At 39.8% G+C, this 24,196-nt stretch overlaps 1 protein-coding gene across 2 annotated transcripts in view; it reads right to left on the reverse strand.

Moving 5' to 3' along the window:
• CNTNAP4 (contactin associated protein family member 4) overlaps positions 1 to 24,196 on the reverse strand; it is a 499,928-nt gene that overhangs the window by 112,671 nt on the left and 363,061 nt on the right. For both annotated transcript variants that reach the window (XM_089662156.1, XM_089662157.1), the window contains one exon: positions 880 to 999. In XM_089662156.1, the coding sequence (XP_089518282.1) occupies positions 880 to 999 (120 nt within the window). The remainder of the gene's footprint in view (positions 1 to 879; positions 1,000 to 24,196) is intronic.

Consider the following 24,196-nt stretch of genomic DNA (forward strand, 5'->3'; position numbering starts at 1 on the left):
TATTTTATCTGGTGATATAATGCTACCACATGGTGATTAAGTGACAGACAAGTTAGAATGAAATCATCTGCCACAGATGGGAATAAGTGGGATGGAAGCTGTAAAGTTTTTCACACAGGTTTTTAAAATAAACATATGTTTCACTTTGTCAGGTTAAATATTCAGTGGAAAGATCAGCAAAATTTTCTTACATTTGTGAACATTGAGTAATGGATGAAAATATCAGCATATGTTCATGAATTCTCGGGGGTGAGGTAGAAACTACCTTATGCTTTATAAGCTCAGAAGGTGGATTAAATTCCTAGTAAAATATTGTCCTTGCAAATATATGCAGCCCATTCTCACATGAACTGTTCAAAGCCTTTAATAAACATTTTCTATGCTAGTTTGCTCTAAGAAAATGTTAAAAGGGGTACTACACGCTAAATTATCTAGAAAGATAGCATAAATGTTAATGTTTATTATAGTTTACAAACAAGCAAACAAACATAATTGAGAGTGTTTCATGGGATCAAAATGAGAAAACAGAATAGCAAAATGTTCTTTGCTTACAGAAAAATATAGATACGTATTTTGAAAGCAGTGAATGTGAAATTGACAAACATTTACTGGAGGTGATTCTTCCTGGTGCATGTGTTTTAAATTATAGTAACTGATTCACCTGCAGTGAATGTTTTGTGAATGTCATATTCACTGCTTTTTAAATATTTTTATGAAGACACTTTCTTTTCTGAATTACAGTTTTCCAACAGATTAGATTTACAAACCTGCAATGAGTAGCACTTTAATCCACATGCTGCATTCATGACTGGAAAGTAATGCATAGTACATTTATTTCAAGGAAGTAGGAAAGGTTGATGAAGGTGGCATGTATGTTACCTGTCATGTTGCAGTAAACCACAAATGGTTCCAGAGGGCCACTTCCATCCGAATCAACATAAAAGAATCCAGAGGAGTTACCTTTGTGCTTATATGCTTCACAAGATTGCTCATAAATAGCTGAAATAGAAACAAGGGAAAACATTTTACAGAGAATTTCCTAAAAATAAATTAAACTCTAATGTAATTTATGCCATTGCACTAAACTAACCAGTAGTACAAAATTGTGCAGACATAGCAATAAATATCTTGGCCATCATTTCCACTGGCACTGTCAAACCTGCATTTATTGCATTTAGAGAACACTGCAAAAAAAATATATGAGGTGGTATCAAAACAATTTGAGACTAGCTTTGTTTACAAGAAAGTACTTGCACAGCAACACATCTCCCCTTGCACAGCAATACAGAGCTCCCAGGGTTCCTGCCTCTTCTGGAATGTGTCCTAGAAGTCTTCTTTTTGAAGCTAGTCAATCACCTTCATGCTTTTCATGCTGGATCTCCGCAATGTTGTCAAAACTATGACCTTTGAGATGTATCTTCATCTTGGGGAAAAGGGTGCAAAGTTCACAGGAACCAAATCTTGTGAGTAGGGTTGGTACAGAAGTGAGATCATTGCAGTCTGGGGACAAACTTGGCAGCAACACAGAACATGTTCAAATCACATGTGAGGATTGTCTGGATTGTTCTTTATGACACACCAACAATGGCAGCAATATTGTGGATTGTCCTCCGATGATCATTATGCACAAGTTGCCAAATGGTTTCGACATTTCGACATTTTCAGGGGTTTAGTTCATTGAAGGTCTTCCTGATCTCTCATCATTTTCCAGTTATGTTCTTCCACTCTTGAAGCTCATTCCACTCAAAACACCATTGCAGCATTGCAGTTTCACACAGAATTTCTTGTTTGCTCTTTGTTCTAACTTGCTGAAATAGCAGATGTGGTAACGCACATGGTCAGAATAGCAGCAGTTTCACAGCTCCTTGTATGTCTTTTGGCACACTGACTTATGAAGGTTGGTGCTCCCTGTGACTGTGCATGCAACCTTGTGCTGCCATCTGTTGGCGTGTCACAAAACTAATCTAAACCTTTTGATACCACCTCATAAATGCATGTAATGATTTTTCAAAGGTAACATTCACACTGCATTTATATTCATTTAGGTGTGATTAGTTTAGCTATGGTATGTTTAGAAAAAATAGGATTATGAGTGCCCAGGATCCAATTACAAACTCAGAAAAACACATATAAATGCAACTAAACCTTCTAAGCAGGAATATCTAAATGTAGTAAAAAATTGATCTAGGAGGAATAAAGTTGTTTAAACTTCCCAGGGGATTTCTTCGGCTATAGAAAAGCTATACACAGGAATGCCAGAGCAAAAAAGGCCTTTTTATTAGAGAACTGCTAATTAAGAAAGTTATATTTAGAAAATGACTTAAAACTTCTTTCAGGAAAGAGATGATGGCAAACTATAAACTTGAGAGCAGACATCATAATGTTATTGCATCTTTTCTGGTTCATTCTGATCTTTTCATTACTATGCATGGTCAAATCCATTCAGCCAATCCATGATTGATCAACAATAGTTGCCCAGATTTGTCTACTGCTGTCTTCTATTGCCTATAGACATGGTCTACGCCTACCTAATCACAGTCTTATGTCTACGAGTACCCTAGGAAGTGTACAATAACCAGTGTGAATATTTGAAGAAATAAATTAGATCTGCTGGGTTATTTGGATCTTATTAGCATTTTGTCATTATTATTGTTTTTATATTTCCCCAATACTGTTTTACACCTCATTTATGCATATCAGTAAAGCTGGTCACAGATATGAGATATGTGTCTCTGAATTGGAGGTTTTATATTCAGTGCAGTGGCCATCTCATGTCTATAACACAGATATGCCCAGCTGACCATCTGTAGGGTTTACGATCAACTAAAGTGTTAGGTAAACCTGTGTGCCAAAAAAAAAAATTAAGTTAGTCAAACCGCCACCCCAAAGAAAGTGCAGATACTCGGTACATATAAAATTATAAAAAAAAAACGGTGCTACTACTTGCAATATGTGTAAAACCATATTTTGTATGTGTTATTTTATATTTGTGATATATGTGGTAATTATAAAATTATTTTGGATATTGGTTATACACATATTACAAGTAGTAGCACACCTTTTGTAATTTTATATTTACTATCAACTAGGCAAGGTTTAACATTTTAACTGCTCAGTACTTATTTTCTGTAGAAAACTTCTTATTATTCTTCTTCAGTACTTTCTTCTCAAATTGAGCTGACTTAAACTAGTATGTGTGCTTAAAGTAGAAAGGCAAAGCTTTTATTCCATTTTGGAATACATTTTATTTTTTTGACTTCTGTGTCCCATAGCCAAAACAGAAAGTGAGAAAAAATCCTTGCAAGTTAAGGGAATTCCTTGGAGATCTCCAGGTCACCAGACCTAGTGTCCCCATTGGAAAATTTCCCCTCTATTACTTTTCTGGGAACAACCCAAAATTTGGGGTTTCTTCCACTTTCGATTATAATGGTAGACAAGACAACTTAGAGAGGAAGAATCTCTCTAATGGGGGCACAGACCGTCATAAAAGCCTAATAGGTGTTCTCCACTTCTCCCCTCATGGGAAACCCTCTGTTTTCTTATGGCCTTGAGTCCCCTAGTGCCTTCCATTGGTGAGTTTCCCACAAACTTCAGTGTGTCCACTCATTCCTCACGTGCCATTCTGTTTACACCTGGGCAGAAATAAGGGACAAATATCAAGCCCCTCACAACAAACATTTTTGATTTTTACAAATTAAACATTGGGTGACCTCAGTCCTTGCCGACAAAGACCCGACAACTAAAATGTCCCTATTTGAACATATCTGTTATTGGACGCCCCTCTCCCCCAAACTTATTTCTATTCTTCACTCACAGCTGACTAATCTACAGACACCCAACAACCACACTTATGTTTCCAGGTGGGAAAGGGATCTTAAAAGCATCAAAGATCTGGGCTGCTGGTCACAGATATGGAAAACCCTGATGTCATGCCCTACCAATATTCTTACAATGGAATTGGCCTTCAAAACAGTTACAATGTGGTACTTGGTCCCATCCCGTCTACCGCACCTTCACCCATATGCCCCCAGTACCTGTTTCTGAGGCTGTAATACTCTAGGAGACGTTCTACACTTATGGTGATTCCCTATGCTCTCTCAGTTCTGGTCAAAGGTCCTTAAACTCCTCCATTCATTATTAACTTGCCCCTTCCCAAGAGACCGATGGTGTGTTCTTCTGCACCTAAAACCTCCAGGCCCGTCAAAACACCAATTCATGTTGGCTACCCACGCACTATTGGTGGCTAAACAAACCATAGCAAAAGCCTGGAAACAACGGTTTATATCCTTCACGGAAGTTCATCGCCACCTTGACTTCTTTCTGGTTAATGAAAAAATGTCTAGCATTCTTTCAGACACCCGTGAGATATTCTATAAAACATGGACTCCATGGATCTGACATGCCCATCCTGCTTTATCAGTAGATAGTTTCACTGCACTATAGCCTTAAAGGCCCCATAACCCAAATTCAAGCGCTTTTGACATTTTCCTTCTGATCCTTCCTTGTCTTCCTCCCCCTCTTTTATTTCTGTTTTTATTTTAATGGCTTTCCCGTGGGGGTGTTTTATGATCTACAATGTGTTCCATGTATTTCTCGACTTGACTTGTATATTTCAAACGCCATAACACCCTTTGACATTGTCGAACACTAGTCTACAAGCATATAGTCCTTTCTTTGTTTCCTACACTGATTTATTGACACAATATGGTTGATGTTCTTGTTCTTTTGACATGTCATTTACATTGTCACCTACTACAGTTATATTTTGTCTGTGCACGACCGCTTTTGACTGTTACCTGTTATTGTTATATTTCTGTTCGTACATAAGACAGCAGTTGAGATTGTATTTTCTATCAAAATTATTCAATAAAAATGTATTGAAAGGAAAACCTAATATGTGTTCTAATCTATCCCTGCTCTGTTATAAAAAAATGTTTGCCTATTTATATTTTAAACTAAGTGCACAAGTTTATGGTGCACCCTGCTGTCCATTTTAGCTGACAACAATCAGATCATCTCCTCTACAATTTAAAGACAACAAACTTATCTACACATATTATTTTTTTTTTGTTACAGTCCACAATATAGATGTAAGACTATACTTGTGTCTTTCATAAATACATGTGCATTGCAGACAGCCTTAGAACTACTCCCATCTTATGGGTACAGGAGTGCATCTAACAAAGAAATGAAAGCCCAACTCTATAAAACTGCCCCATCTAATGTTAAAAATAACAAAGCAACCTTGGCTGCAATGATCACCTTGTGGTGCCATCCCCCACACTACCACTTCTCTCCCACAAAATGTCCTCAACCTTTTATTTAAAGTGAAACCAAAGTAAATTAAATAAAAGTTGCTAGCAGTTGTGTTTTTATGGCAGAAGAAAATTTGTACATCTCTTCTGCCATAAACAATATTTCCATGATTGCTACCATTAATCCAGTGTACAATCTCGGCATGCTGTTGGTGGTGGGACAAAGACATTTCTGTGTGTGTGCCTGGCCAAGTTATGTCATCCCTGGCCAGCCTTTAAGGGTGGCAAAAGACTCACGATTCAGAAGAACACAGTAGCTGCAGCAAAGAAGCTTTGAGAGAGAATTCAGGCATCACATCACTGAACCCTATGAGTTAAGTCTCCAATAATGTGCAAATATGCTGTGCATACTTGCACATTATGATTAGAACCCTGGGGACCCCAATAACATTATTTCTGCTTTAATAATGCACACTGTGAGGACATTGCTGGTAGGTTAATTGGTTCCTGTCTAGGGCAGCACAGTGGCTAAATGGTTAGCACTTTTGCCTGGCAGTACTAGGGTTGTTGGTTCAAATCCCAACCATGGCACCACCTGCCTGGAGTTTGCATGTTCTCCCTGTGCCTGTGTGGGTTTCCTCCGACACTCCAAAGACTTGCTTGTAGGTTAATTGGTTACTGTCTAAATTGAACTGTGTTTGTATGAAAGTGAGTTAGGGACCTTAGATTGTATGATCCTTAAAGGTTAGAGACTGAGGTGAATGTACAATATATATAAATATATACACATGTAAAGTGCTGTGTAAATTGATGGTGCTATACAAGTACCTGTAATAAATAAATACTGTGAGGAGGCATTAGGAAGCCCTGCACTCACAGTGTAATGATGTAGAAACTGGCCCATCTTGTGACCAGGCAAGTTCGCGAAAGATAAGTATGAAAAAACAAGTAAACAATATGCCTGGAGGGGGTCCTCTGGGATGAAGAGCAGTAGAGGGTAAGCACCAGGGATATGAACCTGCAGTTTGCCTTTAAATGCAGAAAATGTATATTATATAGGGCGCGCTTGTTGGAGCCCAACCTCTGTAGCTGTAGGATAAAGGTGCCAGATGGATATCAGGGATGGATGGATGGGAGCAGTAACTCTGAGGCAGCTCGTCTTAGAGTGGAAGCAAGGCTTTAATGCAGTAACAAGAAAAAGAGAGGAAGGTGCCTCTAAGTGCAGTATTGACTATTTATGTAGTAAACAATGGATACATTGCACTTACAAGATAAATAGTTAAAAAGACTCATCGTGTGATGTAATTAGATCCAGGTGAGACATCCAGCCATCCAGCAGCAAACTCTGTCTATAGGATCAGGAAGTACAGTCCAGGATGTGCCTGTGCATCAAAATGAAGCTAGGAGAGCAGAGTCAAATGTAGGAGGTGAAGGGGGCGGTAATGCATTTCGGAGCATGCTCAATAGGCTCCTTCTTCAGACCTCAGAGGTCTGAAAATGAAGCAATTTATCCATTGTTTACTAAATAAATTGCCAATACTGCACTTAGAGGCACCTTCCTCTCTTTTTCTTGCCTTTAAATACAGCATTCCCTAATAATCCACGGGCAAGAGATTTCCACTGATTCTTGTATAAAACACAAAAATCAGCAGAATATTTTATCAATAATGTAGACACATTTATTACAAAAACCTGGTATTAGCAAGGTATTACTAATGCTCAGGTATATTTATGTGCTGCATAGTTCAATCCAAAGCAGATCCATCTTGCGATACCAATAGATTTACAATGCATCATTACAAACCAAAGTAAAGCCTAATTTAATTGTATAGTTACAGATACATGAATATTTTATGAGAAACATCAGCTACTAAATTCATTCCAGTTTTCTTTTGTTCACAACATTCCATAGTACTCAGTTGCACCTTGAATTTAAATAATGACCCTTCAAATATAGATTCCAGATTCTATGGAGCATGCTAGAATACCTCTGGAATGGCAGAAAATGAACTGAACTCAAACAAGCAAAGATTATAGGTAAACATAGAAATAGTGATTGTGCCTGAGTAATACTCTTAGTGTACCCATTGCCTGGAATTCCTTCTGAAAAGTGCAGTGCACCTCCTTTGCCTTGGACCTCAAAGCTTTATATCTACAATGTAATTTTATCTAAGGCCCTGTGGGGGAGATTTACTAAAGCTGATTCACTCAGAATCTCATGCACCTATGCATGGTAGGCAATCAGCCTCTAAGCTCAGCTGGTTCAATTAAGCTTTAGCAATAAAACCTGGAAGCTGATTGTTTTCCATTTCAAATATTGGTGACTAGTCCTTTGTGGGAGGGAGGCACAGCTTCAACAGTTTAGTTTTTAGTTTCTTTAATTACCATATTTTTCGCTCCATAAGACGCACCTGATCACAAGATGCGCCTAGGTTTTAGAGGAGAAATACAAGAAAAAAAATATTCTGAACCAATGGACTGCAGACACAGTACAGGAGATGACCAGAGACTGCGAACACAGTACAGGAGATGACCAGAGACTGCGGACACAGTACAGGGAATGACCAGAGACTGCGGACATAGTACAGGAGATGACCAGAGACTGCAGACATAGTACAGGAGATGACCAGAGACTGCAGACATAGTACAGGAGATGACCAGAGACTGCAGCCATACTGTACCGCAGTCTCTGGTCATCCCTTGTACTGTGTCCGCAGTCTCTGGTCATCTCCTGTACTCTGTCCGCAGTCTCTGGTCATCTCCTGTACTGTGTCCGGAGTCTCTGGTCATCTCCTGTACTGTGTCCGCAGTCTCTGGGATGACCAGAGACAGCGGACACAGTACAGGGGATGAACAGAGACTGCGGACACAGTACAGGGGATGACCAGAGATTGCGGACACAGTACAGGGGATGAACAGAGACTGCGGACACAGTACAGGAGATGACCAGAGACTACGAACACAGTACAGGGAATGACCAGAGACTGCAGACAGTACAGGAGATGACCAGAGACTGCGGACACAGTACAGGAGATGACCAGAGACTGCGGACACAGTACAGGAGATGACCAGAGACTGCAGACACAGTACAGGGAATGACCAGAGACTGCGGACACAGTACAGGAGATGACCAGAGACGGCGGACACAGTACAGGAGATGACCAGAGACTGCGGACACAGTACAGGGGATGACCAGAGACTGCGGACACAGTACAGGAGATGACCAGAGACGGCAGACACAGTACAGGGGATGACCAGAGACTGCAGACAGTACAGGAGATGACCGGAGACTGCGGACACAGTACAGGGGATGACCAGAGACTGCGGACACAGTACAGGGGATGACCAGAGACTGCGGACACAGTACAGGAGATGACCAGAGACTGCAGACACAGTACAGGGAATGACCAGAGACTGCGGACACAGTACAGGAGATGACCAGAGACGGCGGACACAGTACAGGGAATGACCAGAGACTGCAGACAGTACAGGAGATGACCGGAGACTGCGGACACAGTACAGGGGATGACCAAAGACTGCGGACACAGTACAGGGGATGACCAGAGACTGCGGACACAGTACAGGGGATGACCAGAGACTGCGGACACAGTACAGGGGATGACAAGAGACTGTGGACACAGGACAAGGGATGACCAGAGACTACGGACACAGTACAGGGGATGACCAGGGACTGCGGACACAGTACAGGGGATGATCAGAGACTGCGGACACAGTACAGGAGATGACCAGAGACTGCGGACACAGTACAGGGAATGACCAGAGACTGCGGACAGTACAGGGGATGACCAAAAACTGCGGACACAGTACAGGGGATAACCAGAGACTGCGGACACAGTACAAGAGATGACCAGAGACTGCAGAAACAGTACAGGGGATGACCAGAGACTGCAGAGAGTACAGGGAATGACCAGAGACTGTGGACATAGTACAGATGACCAGAGACTGCAGACAGTGCAGGGGATGACCAGAGACTGCAGACAGTAAAGGAGATTACCAGAGACTGCGGACCTTTGGGGAGGGAGGGGGAACGGGTACCTGAATTTGACAGGTACCTGCTCCCACTCCCACGGAGTTGTCCTTCCTTCTTCCCGCAGCGGCTTCTGTGACAGCCGGGTGCCCACTGCACATGCGCGAGAAGTGCTGCGCTTTGTGAATGGCCTAGAGCCTTCTGGGACCTGTCATGTGTCCTAGAAGACACCGGACCATTCACAAAGTGCAGCGCTTCTCGCGCATGCGCAGTGGGCACCCGGCTGTCACAGAAGCCGCAGCAGGAAGACTGCAGCGCTGGAGCGAGGAACAGGTAAGGTCCTGCAGGAGAGAAGAGCTGAGCGGCCGGCCCGATATTCTGACATGATGGCAGAAATACCGGACCGGCTGCTTTACATTTGCTCCATAAGACGCACTGACATTTTCCCCCCTTTTTTGGGGGGAAAAAGTGCATCTTATGGAGCGAAAAATACGGTAAATGCATAGACTTCATTATGGAATACATGTTTCTCTCAACTATTCTACGTAGGTGAGTAGTCAGCCAGACTCAGTCCAACCACCTGGGCATAATATAATAGCTTAATCTAGACAAAAATGGCTGACATTTCAAGTCAATGAGCAGTTTTCAATTTAGCATTGTAGGTATGGTACTTTGTGATAAGCTGAGTTACTCCTTAACTGGTTGCCGACCAGCCACAGTGTTTTTACTGAGGCAGGGCGGCACTGCTGCGCAGAACACCGTTTTTAAACGTTGGTCTGCAAAACAGGTAGGGGGCGCGCGTGAGGCGCGTGCCCACCATATCCGTCCCGCCGATCGTGGCAGCGGGTGTCAATCACCGGGTCCCGGAGATTATCGGCAATCACTGACAGGGAGCACAGCTGCAGTGTTTACACTGCAAGTCTGCTCTCTGTCAGTTCCGAGCACACGCTGATCCTGAGAGAGGAGTTTATCCCGTGAGGCACACACCCCCACCCCCTAGTAAAACACTCCCCTCACACAGTTAATTACCGTTCATTACCTAAAAAAAAGTTAACCCCTTCCTCCCCAGTGCCATTAGTATAGTGTCAGTGGTTTTTTTTTTGCACTGATCACTGTATTGGTGTCACTGGGGATGTCAGTTCCTCCCCTGTGTCAGAATGTCCGCTGAAGTCATAAGTCGCTGATCGCCACCATAAGTCGCTGATCGCCGCCACAAGTCGCTGATCGGCACCATTATTAGTATAAAAAAATGTAAAAATCCAGTATCTATACCGCCATTTGTAAACGCTATAACATTCACGTAAACCAATTAATTTACACGTATTGGGATTTTTTTTAGCAAAGACATGTCGCAGAATACATTTTGACTGAAATTTATGACAAAATTAGATTTTTAATTTTTTTTACTGGACATGTTTTATAGCAAAATGTACAAAATATTGTTTTTTTCTCAAAATTGTCAGCCTTTTTTTTATAGGTCAAAAAATAAAAACCACACAGGCGATCAAATACCACCAAAGAAAGCTCAATTTGTGGGAAAAAAAGGACGTAAATTTTATTTGGGTGCAGTGTTGCATGACCGTGCAATTGTCAGTTAAAGTAACGCAGCGCCGTAACACAAACCGATTCTGTAACCGCTTTCTGACCGCCCTATAGCAGAAATACTGCTGCAGGGCGGCATGGGTGCATCACTGGACTTTGAATGGTTATACCAGGATGATGCCTACAGCTGCAGGCATCATCCTGGTATTGTTTTTTTCAGCCGGCGATCGGCTTTCATGCAAAAGGAATCCTAATGGCTAATTAGCTGCAGGATTGCTTTTACAAGCAGCGGGAGATGATGCCCCCTCGCTGCCTTCCAGGGCCTTCTTGGGCAGTCCCGTGCCATTGGGGGAACCTGAGTATGCAGCCGGAGTTGCTGTCAGCTGACCATAGAGCTGATTGGACACCAGAATGGTGCCAATCATCTCTATAGTCTAAGAATTCGGAAGCTACAAGCATTTCATCACTTCAGTTTCACAGGATATAAACAGCACCATTTGTAAATTGGGAAAGCATCTGATCACACCGATCTTGGTTTGATTAGAAAATGTAAGGGCAGAGGAGATATCTAGAGTCTGATAGACCCCAGATTTCTCAAAAAAGAATATATGACAATGCCCATTGAAGTTATAGGGGATATTTGCATTCCCTGTGATAGCATTAAAAGTGATTTAAAAAAAAAAAAATGAAAGATACAGTGTAAAAATAATAAAAAAAATCAAAATAACTAAAAAAAAAAAAAATTGCCCCTCCCATGCGCGCACACCTGTATGCACAAGCCTTGACCCTGTGCCAGTATGTAAACAGCAGTTGCACCATGCATGTGAGGTATTACCGTGAATGTCAGATCAAGGGCAGTAATTTTAACACTAGACCTCCTCTGTAAATCTAAAATGGGAGCTTTTAAAGGCTTTTAAAGCATTGCCTATGGATTTTAAAAATGTATGCAGTTTGTTGCCATTGCATGGGGCATGCACAGTTTTAAAACATGTCATGTTTGGTATCTATTTACTCGGCATGCTATTATCTTTTATAGTTTACCAAATAATTGGCCAATATATTGTGTTTTTATGCATTAAAAGCAAAAAAAGTGTATTTTTTTTTAAATTTGCTTTTGAAAAATCGCTGCGCGAGTACCATGTGCCATAAAAAATTGTACTACCCACCATTTTATTCACTAGGGTGTCTGCTTTAAAAAATATATAATGCTTGGGGGTTTAAATTAATTTCCTAGCAAAAAATAATGATTTTTTTCATGTGAACAAAATGTGTCAGAAAAGGCTTGATCTTCAGGTGGTTAGAAGAGTGAGTGATGTGTGGCATAAACTTCTAATGCTGGGCATAAAACACCCCCACCCTCCAAAATGACCTCTTTTTGGAAAGTAGACACCCCAAACTATTTGCTGAGAAGCATGTTGAATCAATAGAAGAATTTATTTTTTTACCACAAGTTTTGGAAAATGACAAAAAAAAATATTTTTTTTTTTACACAAAATTGTCACTTAAATGATTTACTGATCACACATGCCATGGGTATATGTGGAATTACTCCCCAAAATACATTCTGCTACTTCTCCCGAGCATGAGGGTACCACATGTGAGAGACATTTTGGCAGTCTAGCCAAGTACAGGACCCCAAAATCCAATAAGCACCTTCAGGCTTTTAAAGAGCTTTATTTCCTCATTACACTTCCAGACTACCTATCACAGTTTCGGAGGCCCTGAAATGCCAGAATAGCACCTAACTCCCCCCCAAATGACCCCTTTTTGGAAAGTAGACACCCCAAGGAATTTGATAAGAAGCATGGTAAGTATTTTGCAGATCTCATTTATTGCCACATTTTTGGAAAATGAAGAAAAAAAACTAAAACATATTTTTTCTATTTTTTTTATAATTCAAAACCTTGTGAGAAAAATGAGATCTGCAAAATACTCACATGCCTATTTTTAAATTCCTTGGGGTGTCTACTTTCCAGAAAGTGGTCATTTGTGGGGCTATCCTGGCATGTCAGGGCCTTCGAAACTGTGATAGATAGTGAGGAAGTGTAATGAGGAAGTTACGCACCTTCAGGCTTTCAAAGTGCTCATTGGATTTCAGGCTCCTGTATGTGGCTAGGCTCCCAAAAAGTCTCACACATGTGGTATCCCCATACTCGGTAGAAGTAGCAGAATGTATTTTGGGGTGTAATTCCACATATACCCATGGCTTGTGTGAGAAATAAATCATTTAATTGACAACTTTGTGTAAAAAAAAAAAAAAAATGTTTTTGTCATTTTCCAGAAACTTGTGGTAAAAAAAAAAATCTTCCATGGATGGACTCAATATGCCTCTCAGCAGATATCTTAGGAGCTTAGGGTGTCTATTTTCTGAAAAGGAGTCATTTGAGGGTGTTTGTACTATCCTGGTATTTTAGCACCTCAAGAAATGTGATGGGCAGTCAGAAAGTAAAAGCTGTGTAAATTCCATTATCCATTATACCATAGTTTGTAGACGCTTTCACACAAAGCAATAAATATACACTTACTGGGATTTTTTTAACCAAAAACATGTGGCAGAATACATTTTGGCCTAAATTTATGATGACATTTTAGTTTTTTTGGATATTTTTTATGACCAAAATGAGAAAATATTGTTATTTTTTTTAAAAAAATGTTTTTCTTCAAAACTTTTTCTGGTTATAGCGCCAAAAATAAAGGCACACAGGTGATCAAATACCACCAAAACAAAGCTCTATTTGTGTGAAAAAAAGGACATAAATTTCATTTATGTACCGTATTGCATGACCACGCAAGTTTCTGTTAAACAAGCACAGTATAGCAAAAAAATGGCATAAATTGCAGTATCTATACCATAGTTTGTAGACGCTATAACTTTCACACAAAGCAATCAATATACACTTATTGGGATTTTTTTTACCAAAAACATGTAGCAGAATACATTTTGGCCTAAATTTATAACTAACTTTGAGTTTACTATATATTTTTTATAGCTGAAAGTAAAAAATATAGTTTTTCTTCAAAATTTTTGGTCTTTTTTTGTTTATAGCATGAAAAATAAAAAGCACACAGGTGATCAAATACCAAGAAAACTCTATTTGTGTGAAAAAAAAGGACATAAATTTCGTTTGGGTGCAGCATTGCATGACCGCGCAATTATCAGTTGAATTAGTGCAGCGCCGAGTAGCAAAAAGAGGCCTGGTCATTAAGGGGGGTAAATACTCAGGAGGGCAAGTGGTTAACACACAAGTACAAATTATTGATTTGAAGTTAGTTTATTTATTGCTCAAACTAACAAGAAAATGCAAAATCCCATATCTACAAAATATTACCACAAAGTAGTATGCTTCATCCTGTGCATTTGGTTTGTTTTGCTCCATTTTCATTTTTATTTTATTATGGGTTATAACGGAATGATACAGAATAATGACATATTCATTTGCTGCAAGAAGATGGAAAGTCTGCTTAATATAACTGATGTATCTCTATTGTGCTCTACTGTTCCAGCTCCTATTCTCCCTTGATCACTGCTTTTCCACATTCACATTCAATTGCTGGTTGCTTGTATACACTTGAGATGTCATCACAACAACAAAACTATGTTGACATTGCAATGTTGTATATCAGAAGAGACACAGGCAATTCAGTTAGAGAAAACAACAAACACAAAGAACCAGGAAATTACAGGAATAATGAATGCACTCAAAAAGTGGCTTAAAGGAGACCTGCAGGATTTAAAAACAAACAAACACACATACCTCTATGGTTGCAGCATTGAACTGATGCTGCATCTGTCCCCTGCCAGATCTAAGACTGAGAATGAGAACTGAGCGATCACATGACTGCTGATCACTCAGTTCTTGGTCTTCACTGAGCAGAGAGCATCACCGGTTCTCTGCTCTGCCTCTCCAGCTCTCATTGGAGTGCCAAACTGTGGTGGTGGTGGAGGGGTTGGGCAGGAGGGGCTGGTGGTCAGGCATCTAGATGGATTTGAACATTAAGGTTGGGTCCTAAGTGACCCTGATCGTCATGTAAAGCAGTCAACACAGTCTCTTTATGCTTTCTTGGTAAGAATTGCCATTTGTTTTCAGGATCCCATTCCTTGTGCACAAGGCTTGCTTCTCTCAGAGAGTTTGCCAGCAGCAGATGTGGACTTTGACCTTCCAGGACCTTTAATTAAAAAAGCTTTGGCCAAAACAAAGGACAAAGGTAGTATTTTAAGAACAGTTATAATGCTTACCCGTACCACCGCAATTACAGCCAGTCTTTGTTCTCTTGCAGAGCTGAAAGCATTAGTGGAATCTTTAGCATCTGACATTTCCTGGGGTGTCAGATGTTTGTTTCTCATCATTTTGTATTTTGGCTCCTCCCCCAACTATTATGTCAAAAAGGTAAACCAATGTGCTAGTGGGAAGGGGGGCACAGCAGCCAGATAAAAGAGGCAGGCATCAGACCTCCTGGAAAGTGCCTCTAATTCTACTTCTCTAACTCTACCTCTGCTTCTGCCTCTGCAGGAAGAAAAGACTGACTTCAGTGGTGACACTGCTGGACAACATTATAACTGTATTATAAAATGCTGTCTAAGTTTAAGATTTTGTTCAGTGAAAGTGTGTGTTAAAAAAATAGTTATTTACAGGGATATTACTTTTAGTTATGAAACTTTACACTTCTCTTCTGCCTCTACTTTTACACCCACATAATTAATTGGCAAATCAATAACAGGCAACTTTTGAATTACACTAATTTGAGTCTCCTGCTCATTGTGATGTTGTAAATCAAACTGAAATTCCAGCTCAATCCTTTTTTAATTTTGTGTGGCGAAAGGTCTGCCTTTGAAAGGTTTCTATTGCTGTCTGTGCCCCTGTTTGGGAGATTTTACTCTACCCCATGTTCAGTCATTTGGGCAAGAAGTAAGGAAATTTCCCCCATAAAAATATAGACAACATTAAGAAACTAAGAGATGTCATACGCATTCCTCTGTATAATACAAATAAGTTTTTACTTGTTATCTGTGTTGTAATGGAGAAACTTTCTCTCCACCTCAGTGACCACTGGAACAGGAAGCAAATGAAATATCCCTAACAGGGGCATGACAGCAACCAAGAAACTGACAGACTTTCCCAACTACAAAAAAACATGCAGCAATGGAAAGGGCACCAGACCAAACAATGAAAGTGTCCAAACTAATGTATTAAAATAAAAGGTCAAGCTTTATATATATATATATATATATATATAAAGATAAATAAATATCTGATGGTAAGTATATAATAAGTTAATTTGAAAATTATTATTATTATCAAATGCCACCTGGGGGGTAATCCTATCTATTGTAAGCAGCCTAAACTGAGCCAGTGAGCTCCTCAAATGATTTTTGCCTCTTACTAATATAAACACACTTCAAAGTCCCAGCACCTCTTGCATGTTTTTTTCTTCATTGGAGACTTTTTCAACTGACACCCTTCCTAATGCTACTAACATGGTGTTTTTACTGCTGCCTGTTTTATACTGGAGAGATTTCTTCTCACCTCCTGTTTCGGTCACCTGATCACTGATATGGGAAGTATCATCCCTTCCCAACAGGAACAAAGAACCTTTTTCCAATCTCTTCAACACTGGCTTTGATGTCCAGCATTACATGCATGGCTGTTTAGCTGAAGTTCAGCTTTGTGTATTAACCACTTGCTCTCCAGAGGATTTATCCCCCTTCCTGAGCGGGTCATTTTTTGCATTACGGAGCTGCGTTACTTTAATTGACAATTGCGCAGTCATGCACCGCTGCACCCAAATAAAATTTACGTCGTTTTTTTCCCATGAATTGAGTTTCTTTCGGTGGTATTTTATCACCTGTGTGTTTTTTATTTTTTGCGCTATAAAAAAAAAAGACCAACAATTTTGAGAAAAAAGACAATATTTTTTACTTTTTGCTCTTAAACACGTCCAGTAAAATAATGTAAAAAATCAAATTTCATCATAAATTTGCACCAAAATGTATTCTGCTACATGTCTTTGCTAAAAAAATCCCAATAAATGTAAATTAATTGGTTTATGCGAAAGCGTTTACAAATGGCGATATATATATATATATATACACTGGAATTTTTTTTTGTTACTAGTAATGGTGGCAATCAGCGACTTATAGCGGGACCGCGGCGGATATTCTGACACTGGGGGGAACTGACTTAGTGTCACCAATACAGTGATCAGTGCTAAAAAAAAGCACTGACACTGTACTAATGGCACTGGGCAGGAAGAGGTTAACATGAGGGGCAATCAAAGGGTTAACTGTGTGCTGAGTGTGTTTTACTATGGGGTGGTGTCTGTGTGCTTCACTGTAAGCACACTGCTTTGGATGGCTGTGCTGTGCACAGTCATCCAAAGCAGTGTGCCCGAGCTGACAGGAAAGAGAACTGTTAGTAAACAAAACAGTTCTCCTCCCCATCAGAGATCCTTGGTGATCACTAGGTGCCGGTGAGTAATCACTGGCCGGGACCCGGTGATTGACAGCCAGGGCCGCGAAGGACGGCGCAGGTAGGGGGCGCACGCCCCCTACCCGAGAATGCAAAATCACGTATATATACGTGATTTTGTGCACCCGTGCCGCCCTGTAGCGGTATTTCTGCTATAGAGTGGTCTTGAAGCCGTTAAAGCAGAACTTCACATTAAGGGGGAAGTTCCGCTATATGCCCTCCTCCCCTCTTGTCTTCTACTTTTGGCACTTTTTTGGTGGGAGAGAGGAAGGAATCATAGCCGGTTGCCCACAGTAAACACGACGGGACTGGGAACCTTAAGACTGACAAAGAATTAGTTCAGGTGAGGGTGGCACTGGATCCCTGGACTGGTGAGTGTCCTTTATTAAAAGTTAGCAGATACAGTATTTGTAGCTGATGACTTTTATTTTTTTTCCCAACAGGGTGAAGAACCACTTTAAGCTGATCACAGACATATTTAAAATAAGATATTAAAAGACTATAGATTTTCTTTACAATAGAAGTCAGTGGAAGGCATCCTGTGCTTGCGTAAGCCTCCACCTTTGACTGCTATGACACGAAGATGGAATGGTCACAAAGTTCATTTTTTTGTACTCTTCCACAAGTAAATAGCTGTTAGCAATATAGAAAATATATAAACTGTAGTGTTTTTTTCCTTAACAGAAATAGTTGTTGTTTTTCTAAAATGGCAAGTTATGTAACTAGTTTAGATGTAAGTGTAAATAACACTTACCAATGTTCTTCATTAAGGCTACTGCAGTTTAGCTAACATCTGATTAATACAAGTAATGGGAATATGTTAAACACCTGAAATTCCAGCAATCAAGTCAGCAAACTAAATCCACCTATAGAGTAATAATATAAAACATTTTGGGTAATGTTTCACCCGCCAGCAGGATAAACACTATGAAATATTGAAGAGCTTTTTCCCAAGCTGTTTTCCTACTGAGTGAGCTGACTGAAAGTCCTACAGATATGAAAACTAGTAAAAACTCAGCACTGCATAAGGAATATAAGCACATATCCCCATCTTTTCTATACTACTTTGCCTAAAATGAATTGCTAATATGCCATCAGATGTGCACTGCAGACCAGAAATAACATGTTTTCAACTGAAAGTTCTGACTGTCCTGGAACTACAACACCAAAAGGCTATCCATTACTTAAAACAGTTGTAAAGCCTATTTTTTTAATTAAAATACTAAACATGTTATACTTGCCTGCTCTGTGCAATGGTATTGCACAGAGCAGTCCCATATCTTCTCTTCCTGTGTCCACCATCTGCGCTTTCAGCTCCTCCTCTTCTCCGAGTGCCCCCTCAACAAGCCAGCTGCTGTGGTAGCACTCATTTGGACACACTCCTTAGCCGCTCTGTGTGTGTCCTTAGACACACACAGTACAGCTCGGCCCTGCCCCTCACTCCCTTCTCACAGGACTTGACTGACAGCAACAGAAGCCATTGACTGTCAGTCTGTAATGTGAGAGCAGGGAGTGAAGAGTGAGGAGATACAGCCAGCACAGCGCTGGATTGAGAGAGGACTCAGATAAGTGTTTAGGGGGGGTGGGGGACAACAAGTGGTAAAATATCTTTAAGGATTTTTCAAATTCAAAGCAACCCTATGTCTATAGAAAACATTTAAAACCAATGTAAAAAGATACCCTTCTCTTGTGGATTAATGATCACCATAAACAGTGGACCAGTGATCATTATGACCAGTTGTAAGTGTTTCAGTTTTATTTTTAAAGTCTTTCTTTTGTGCACATTCCTCCCTTTTTTTCCTCTCTTTTTGGAGGTGCATTATTATTATATTTTCATGTTTGATATAATATTCCGATTAAATTACACATACCCTGTCAGCAACATCAGACTTCTGATGAAGTGAAGTATGTTTCACGAAACACGTTAAGATTATGATGTACTTAATTTTCTGCTGTTGATTTATACATCAATCATTAAATATTTCTGTGATAAAGTATTGGGATAAAAAAAATTATTCAATATTATGTCTCTATGGTGAATTTTTCTGTTTTTAAACAAATTTTAATTATATATTCTTAATAAAATGGTTAACTTTATATGCTATATGTATGACCTGCAAAAAATCCCAGAAGCAATTGTCTTTCGACTTCTTTGTAAGTGTTTTTTGGGATGGAGGTATGTAAGTTTCTGTGGTAGATCCTATGGTTTCAGATGCACTTGGGAATTACCTTGTTAGTTTCATCTAGCACTCTGTGGGGTTTATTTTCGAAAGCTGGAGAGTGCAAAATCAGGCTCACTTCTACATAGAAACCAATCAGCTTCCAGGTTTTATTGCCAAGGTTCAATTGAACAAGCTGAGGTTAGAAGTTGATTGGTTTCTATGCAGAAGTGAGCCTGATTTTGCACTGTCCAGTTTTAGTAAATAAACCCCTGTGAGTTGACATGGACGAGACTGAATAGTACCAAACAAAGTTGCAAGAAATCATCCTTACTTCAGTCCAATCATCTATCCATCCATCATGCCCATCAGAGTGCTTATTTTTCTAGAAAGTATGCCAACCCTAGAGGAAATCCTATGACCTAATTGCAGGAGTAATAGCACCCATGAGCCTCCTCCCCCAAAGGTAAGCCTGAGCTACATGAATTAGTGAAACCACCTGAGTCAGAGTGCACCCATTAATAAATCAAAAGTGCATACAGGGTCTTTTTCAGCAGAAATGGGGGGGAACACAGTTCCGGCACCTCCAGCTCTAAATGTATGTAATTGCAAGGGGTGGTGGGGTATACTGCAGAGTCCATTGATGCTGGCTGATGGGGGATCTTGTGTCACTGGAGGGGATCTGTTTTTGTGGGGGGGATCTAATGATGCTCGGGATGTCTACTAGTTGCTGGGGGTGGTTCCTATGTTGCTGTCTGATCAATTGTTGCTAGGAGGGATCTACTATTGAGGGAGGGGTCTATTGTTGCCAGCTGCTGGGGAATGTTTTGATGCTGGCTGCAGGGAGATCTTTTGTTGCAAGGGGTCTATTGTTGCTGGGGGGTATTTTGTTGCAGGTGATCCATTGTTGCTAGGGGGGTCTATTGTTGCCAGCTGCAAGGTATCTATTTTACAGTTTTTCTTGTTATCATTAAACAATTCCATTCAAATTGATATTTCGTTCTGTATTCCCTAAATGGCGGTACTGGGAGGTAGGTAAGGGGTGGAACCAAGGGATGGTGCGGGACGGAGACGAGAAGTGAATCGGAAAGGGAGAGTTCCTGCACCTATTCTCTGCAAAAAAAGCCCTGATTGCATATATCTGTTTAGGAGTTTGGCACAAGCAAGCGTGTATTATATTGTATAACTGGTGAGGACTGCATCACTTCATTTATCGGCTGAATATTATAATCACTTGGATTATGTTATTGGCAGAATGAATAGTTGTAATATGCTACACTTTGCTGAAAATTATGATATATGAATTAAAAATATGAATTAAAGCAATGTATTTAGTGCCAAGAACATGTGGATATATTTTTTTTAGCTAGCATACCTGTAAGGAAATGGATTGCATGAGCAGTGTGTACTAGTGTATGTATGTGTGTATCTCTATTCAAACATCTGTGAGCCCTGAGGCAAAAAATATGTTTTTAACATAGACTTTCAAATTGTCTTTCCACACTATGAATTAACTTTCACATTACCGACATTTACACATATATGATCTTGTGATATATGAAGCAAGAGTCATCGTTGCCCATTATCTACTAATTTTCTTTACTGTGCTAGAAAATAAGGCATCTGGTTTATGAATTGTTCCTAAGGATGATGGATAGTTTTTTATTTTTATACAATTTCCAAGGGAAAATAAATACAGCATTAAAGATGCAGTTTTTTATATTTATGGCTTTCTACTCTGTTTACTAAGATTATTCATTTTTATATGTGTTTTAGCTTGCAAAATTATAGCATGTATCTATTTTCAGTGGAATTATGACCTTTTAAAACTTTTTATTTGGTACCTTAGTACCAGGTTACCTATTCTGAGTAATTCATTGTCTCTGTTAGCTCTTCAGGACAGAATCTTTACATTTAAGTAGAGCAAAAAAAAAAACAGCATTCACTAAGCACTGATGTCTTGATTTCAGTGTAGAGATTATGAAAAGCTATAAACAAATACACGCTGGGACTGAAAATCTCGATTTTTCACTGCACAAAGAGAATATTGGTAGTACTGAACATATCTCCTTTAAAGTTAAGTGATTTGGAAGACATTGTTATAAATATGAAACACTCAGAATTTTGTGTTAAAGAATCTTAACGCACATTGCAGAATTCAGCTTTTATTAGCAAAAACCATTAATGTCTTGATTCAAGTCTGCAGATCTCAAAGGAAGCATTTCCCAGCACTTACTATAAAATTATAAAATCACACTTATTGGTAATCCTAATTAAAAGAAACATCTCCATTACTTAAATTATTTTTGTTTCTGAAGTGCAATAAATGGGGATGAGCGATAGTCACAGTCACTGGGTTTCATTCATTGAACCCAACTTAAAATCCAGAAATTGCTCTTTAATTTGAATCCCATTGAAGTCAAGGGGGGATGAACCTTCCAATTAAATTCTGGCAATGTCAAGGCTTATTCTTAAAGGGTTTTCAAACAAATGGTATGGGGAAAAGGGCAATACCCTGAGGGGTGTCCCAATGCAAAATTATTTTTGGGGGTTTGGGGGTGACATGGGAAAAAAACATAATTTCTTCTAATTACATTCTTAGAAGGTGCCTTTATGCTGTATGTGGTGTTACGGAACAGTATGATCCACACATACAGCATTAGCAAAATCAGATTCTGGCATCACATACTTTGCATGTGTAATACATGGTTTTAACCCTATATTATTGTTTGGCTTAAATACAGCAACAGCACCACAATCTGATTCATTATAACTAGAAAAATTAACTTTTTTTCAGGTAGGTTTTGATGCGACACCTGATTTTCTTATCTAGCCGTAACAGGCATAAATTTATAAGTGGGAGTATAAACCACAACAGATCTAAAAGCAAAAGGAAATTCTACTCTTAAAAAAATTAAATACATAAACATCACATTCCACAAACCTCCCCCCATACCTGTATCCCCTAACATATTCAAAATATATACTTTGTATATGTATTTCATAAACAATTGCTAGTCGAGACAGTATGCGAGCACTTGAATAGGCAGAAAATTGAAAGAGTTCTGCAGTGTGATCACTGCAGCCTCCTAACAGCACTATTGCAATTTTCAGCCTCTGCAGTGTATCAGTCATGGTAAAAGTACCGGCCATTTGGGTACCACATACATGAGGAAACACATGCCTATGTATAGCTGGAGCAGTGTCTCAATAATACCTATCAACAGCAATAGGCTCACACTCAGGCCCACTGTCAGGACTAGGTCCTTGAGCACCCAAGGTAAAAAGATCAAAGTGCACCCTCCCCCTGCCATGAACTAGTTCAGAAGCAAAGGTTGAAGGTCCTGCGCCATCCTGCTGAAGAGCCTAAGTGGGCCCCTCTGCCAAGCACAGCACTACCCACACTTGTCCTGCTCACACCTCTCTTTCCACCCTTTTTCTACCTCCACAAGATTTGCTATGTTCATCTGCAACATTTGTGGCTTCATGATATATGGAAGGATATCTGCCAAGGTGACTGAAAGGTTTACCTCTTGGAATATCAAGTTGGTAAGAGGGTGAGCAAGAGGCTATTCTGAGTAAGGTCAAGCATACGCTTGGACCTTGCCATAACTATCCTAACTTCACCCGGCCATCTTCAAGAACACCCTTGACCAGGCAGATGTCATTTTGCAGCTGCTGGAAACAAAAATATCTTCTAATCACTGCCATGCCAAGGATCTGAATGCCAACTTTGCAAAACTAAATTTACATTTGCTCTCATTCTAGATTTTGGATGTAGTCCTTTTATGCCAGTTTGAAGCCTCTCCTGTATCACAATGGCAGGTACCATTTGCTATTTTTCTCCCAGTAGTCCAGTCCATGCCTGCCCTACATCAGCAAGTATCATGTGACCATGTGGTCAGTGTCAGGGTCCTTATGATGACACACACATGGCCCAGTGAGCATGGTTAGGAATGATACATTTTCTTCATAGTCCCTTGGCAAATTTGATTAGAGTTCAGAAGCATGCGAGATAGGGCACACTGCTGGATGGTGTTTCCTCATGTTCTGCACCATGGTCACAATACCAGTGCAATCACCTCTCCCCCTTCTCCCCATTGGGCTCATTCTCTCACTGCTTGGAACTAGAAGTATACCCCCCCTTCCCAAGCACCCTATGCAACAACCCTGGACAAAAATATCTGCAGTGTATTAGTTTAATTTATTTTCCAAAGCGGAACTGTGTGATGAAAAAAAAAAATCTTAAGCAATAAAACTTCTGCAGAAAGTTCATTTCTTTTTATCTAAGTCATGATGCATGAGCATAACTAGCCAACTTCATTTTGCTAAAATCATTCAAATGTAAAGATGTGAAAAAAATGTACAAAACAAGTTTGGGGAAGTTGCCTTGTTTTTTTAGGAACTTGCTTAAAACATTCATTGTAACACAATTATGCTTCCAATGTTAAACATGCATAAGTTGCTGTTTTGACCTTATATTGTCCTATTTAGAGATGAGCGAATCGAACTTGGCAAAGTGGAATTCGTTTCGAATATTAGGAAAAATTCGATTCGCATCGAATCCGAATTTTAGCAAACTTCGGATGCACGAATCGAATTTTCCCCGATCAGCCGGCAAAAGTGTCCCTGCAGAGAGCTCCGCTATTTCTGACAGTTCTCTGACAGTTCCTTCACATTTACAGCGGTTGAAACATTGTATCTATTTGTTTCCATTTAGGATACAGATGTTTTTATTCGGAAATAAATAGATACAATGTTTCAACCGCTGTAAATGTGAAGGAA

Source organism: Staurois parvus, unplaced genomic scaffold (genome assembly GCF_062004578.1).
Source record: "Staurois parvus isolate SC_StPar_1 unplaced genomic scaffold, SC_StPar_1.0 ptg001432l, whole genome shotgun sequence".
Lineage (NCBI taxonomy): Eukaryota > Metazoa > Chordata > Amphibia > Anura > Ranidae > Staurois > Staurois parvus.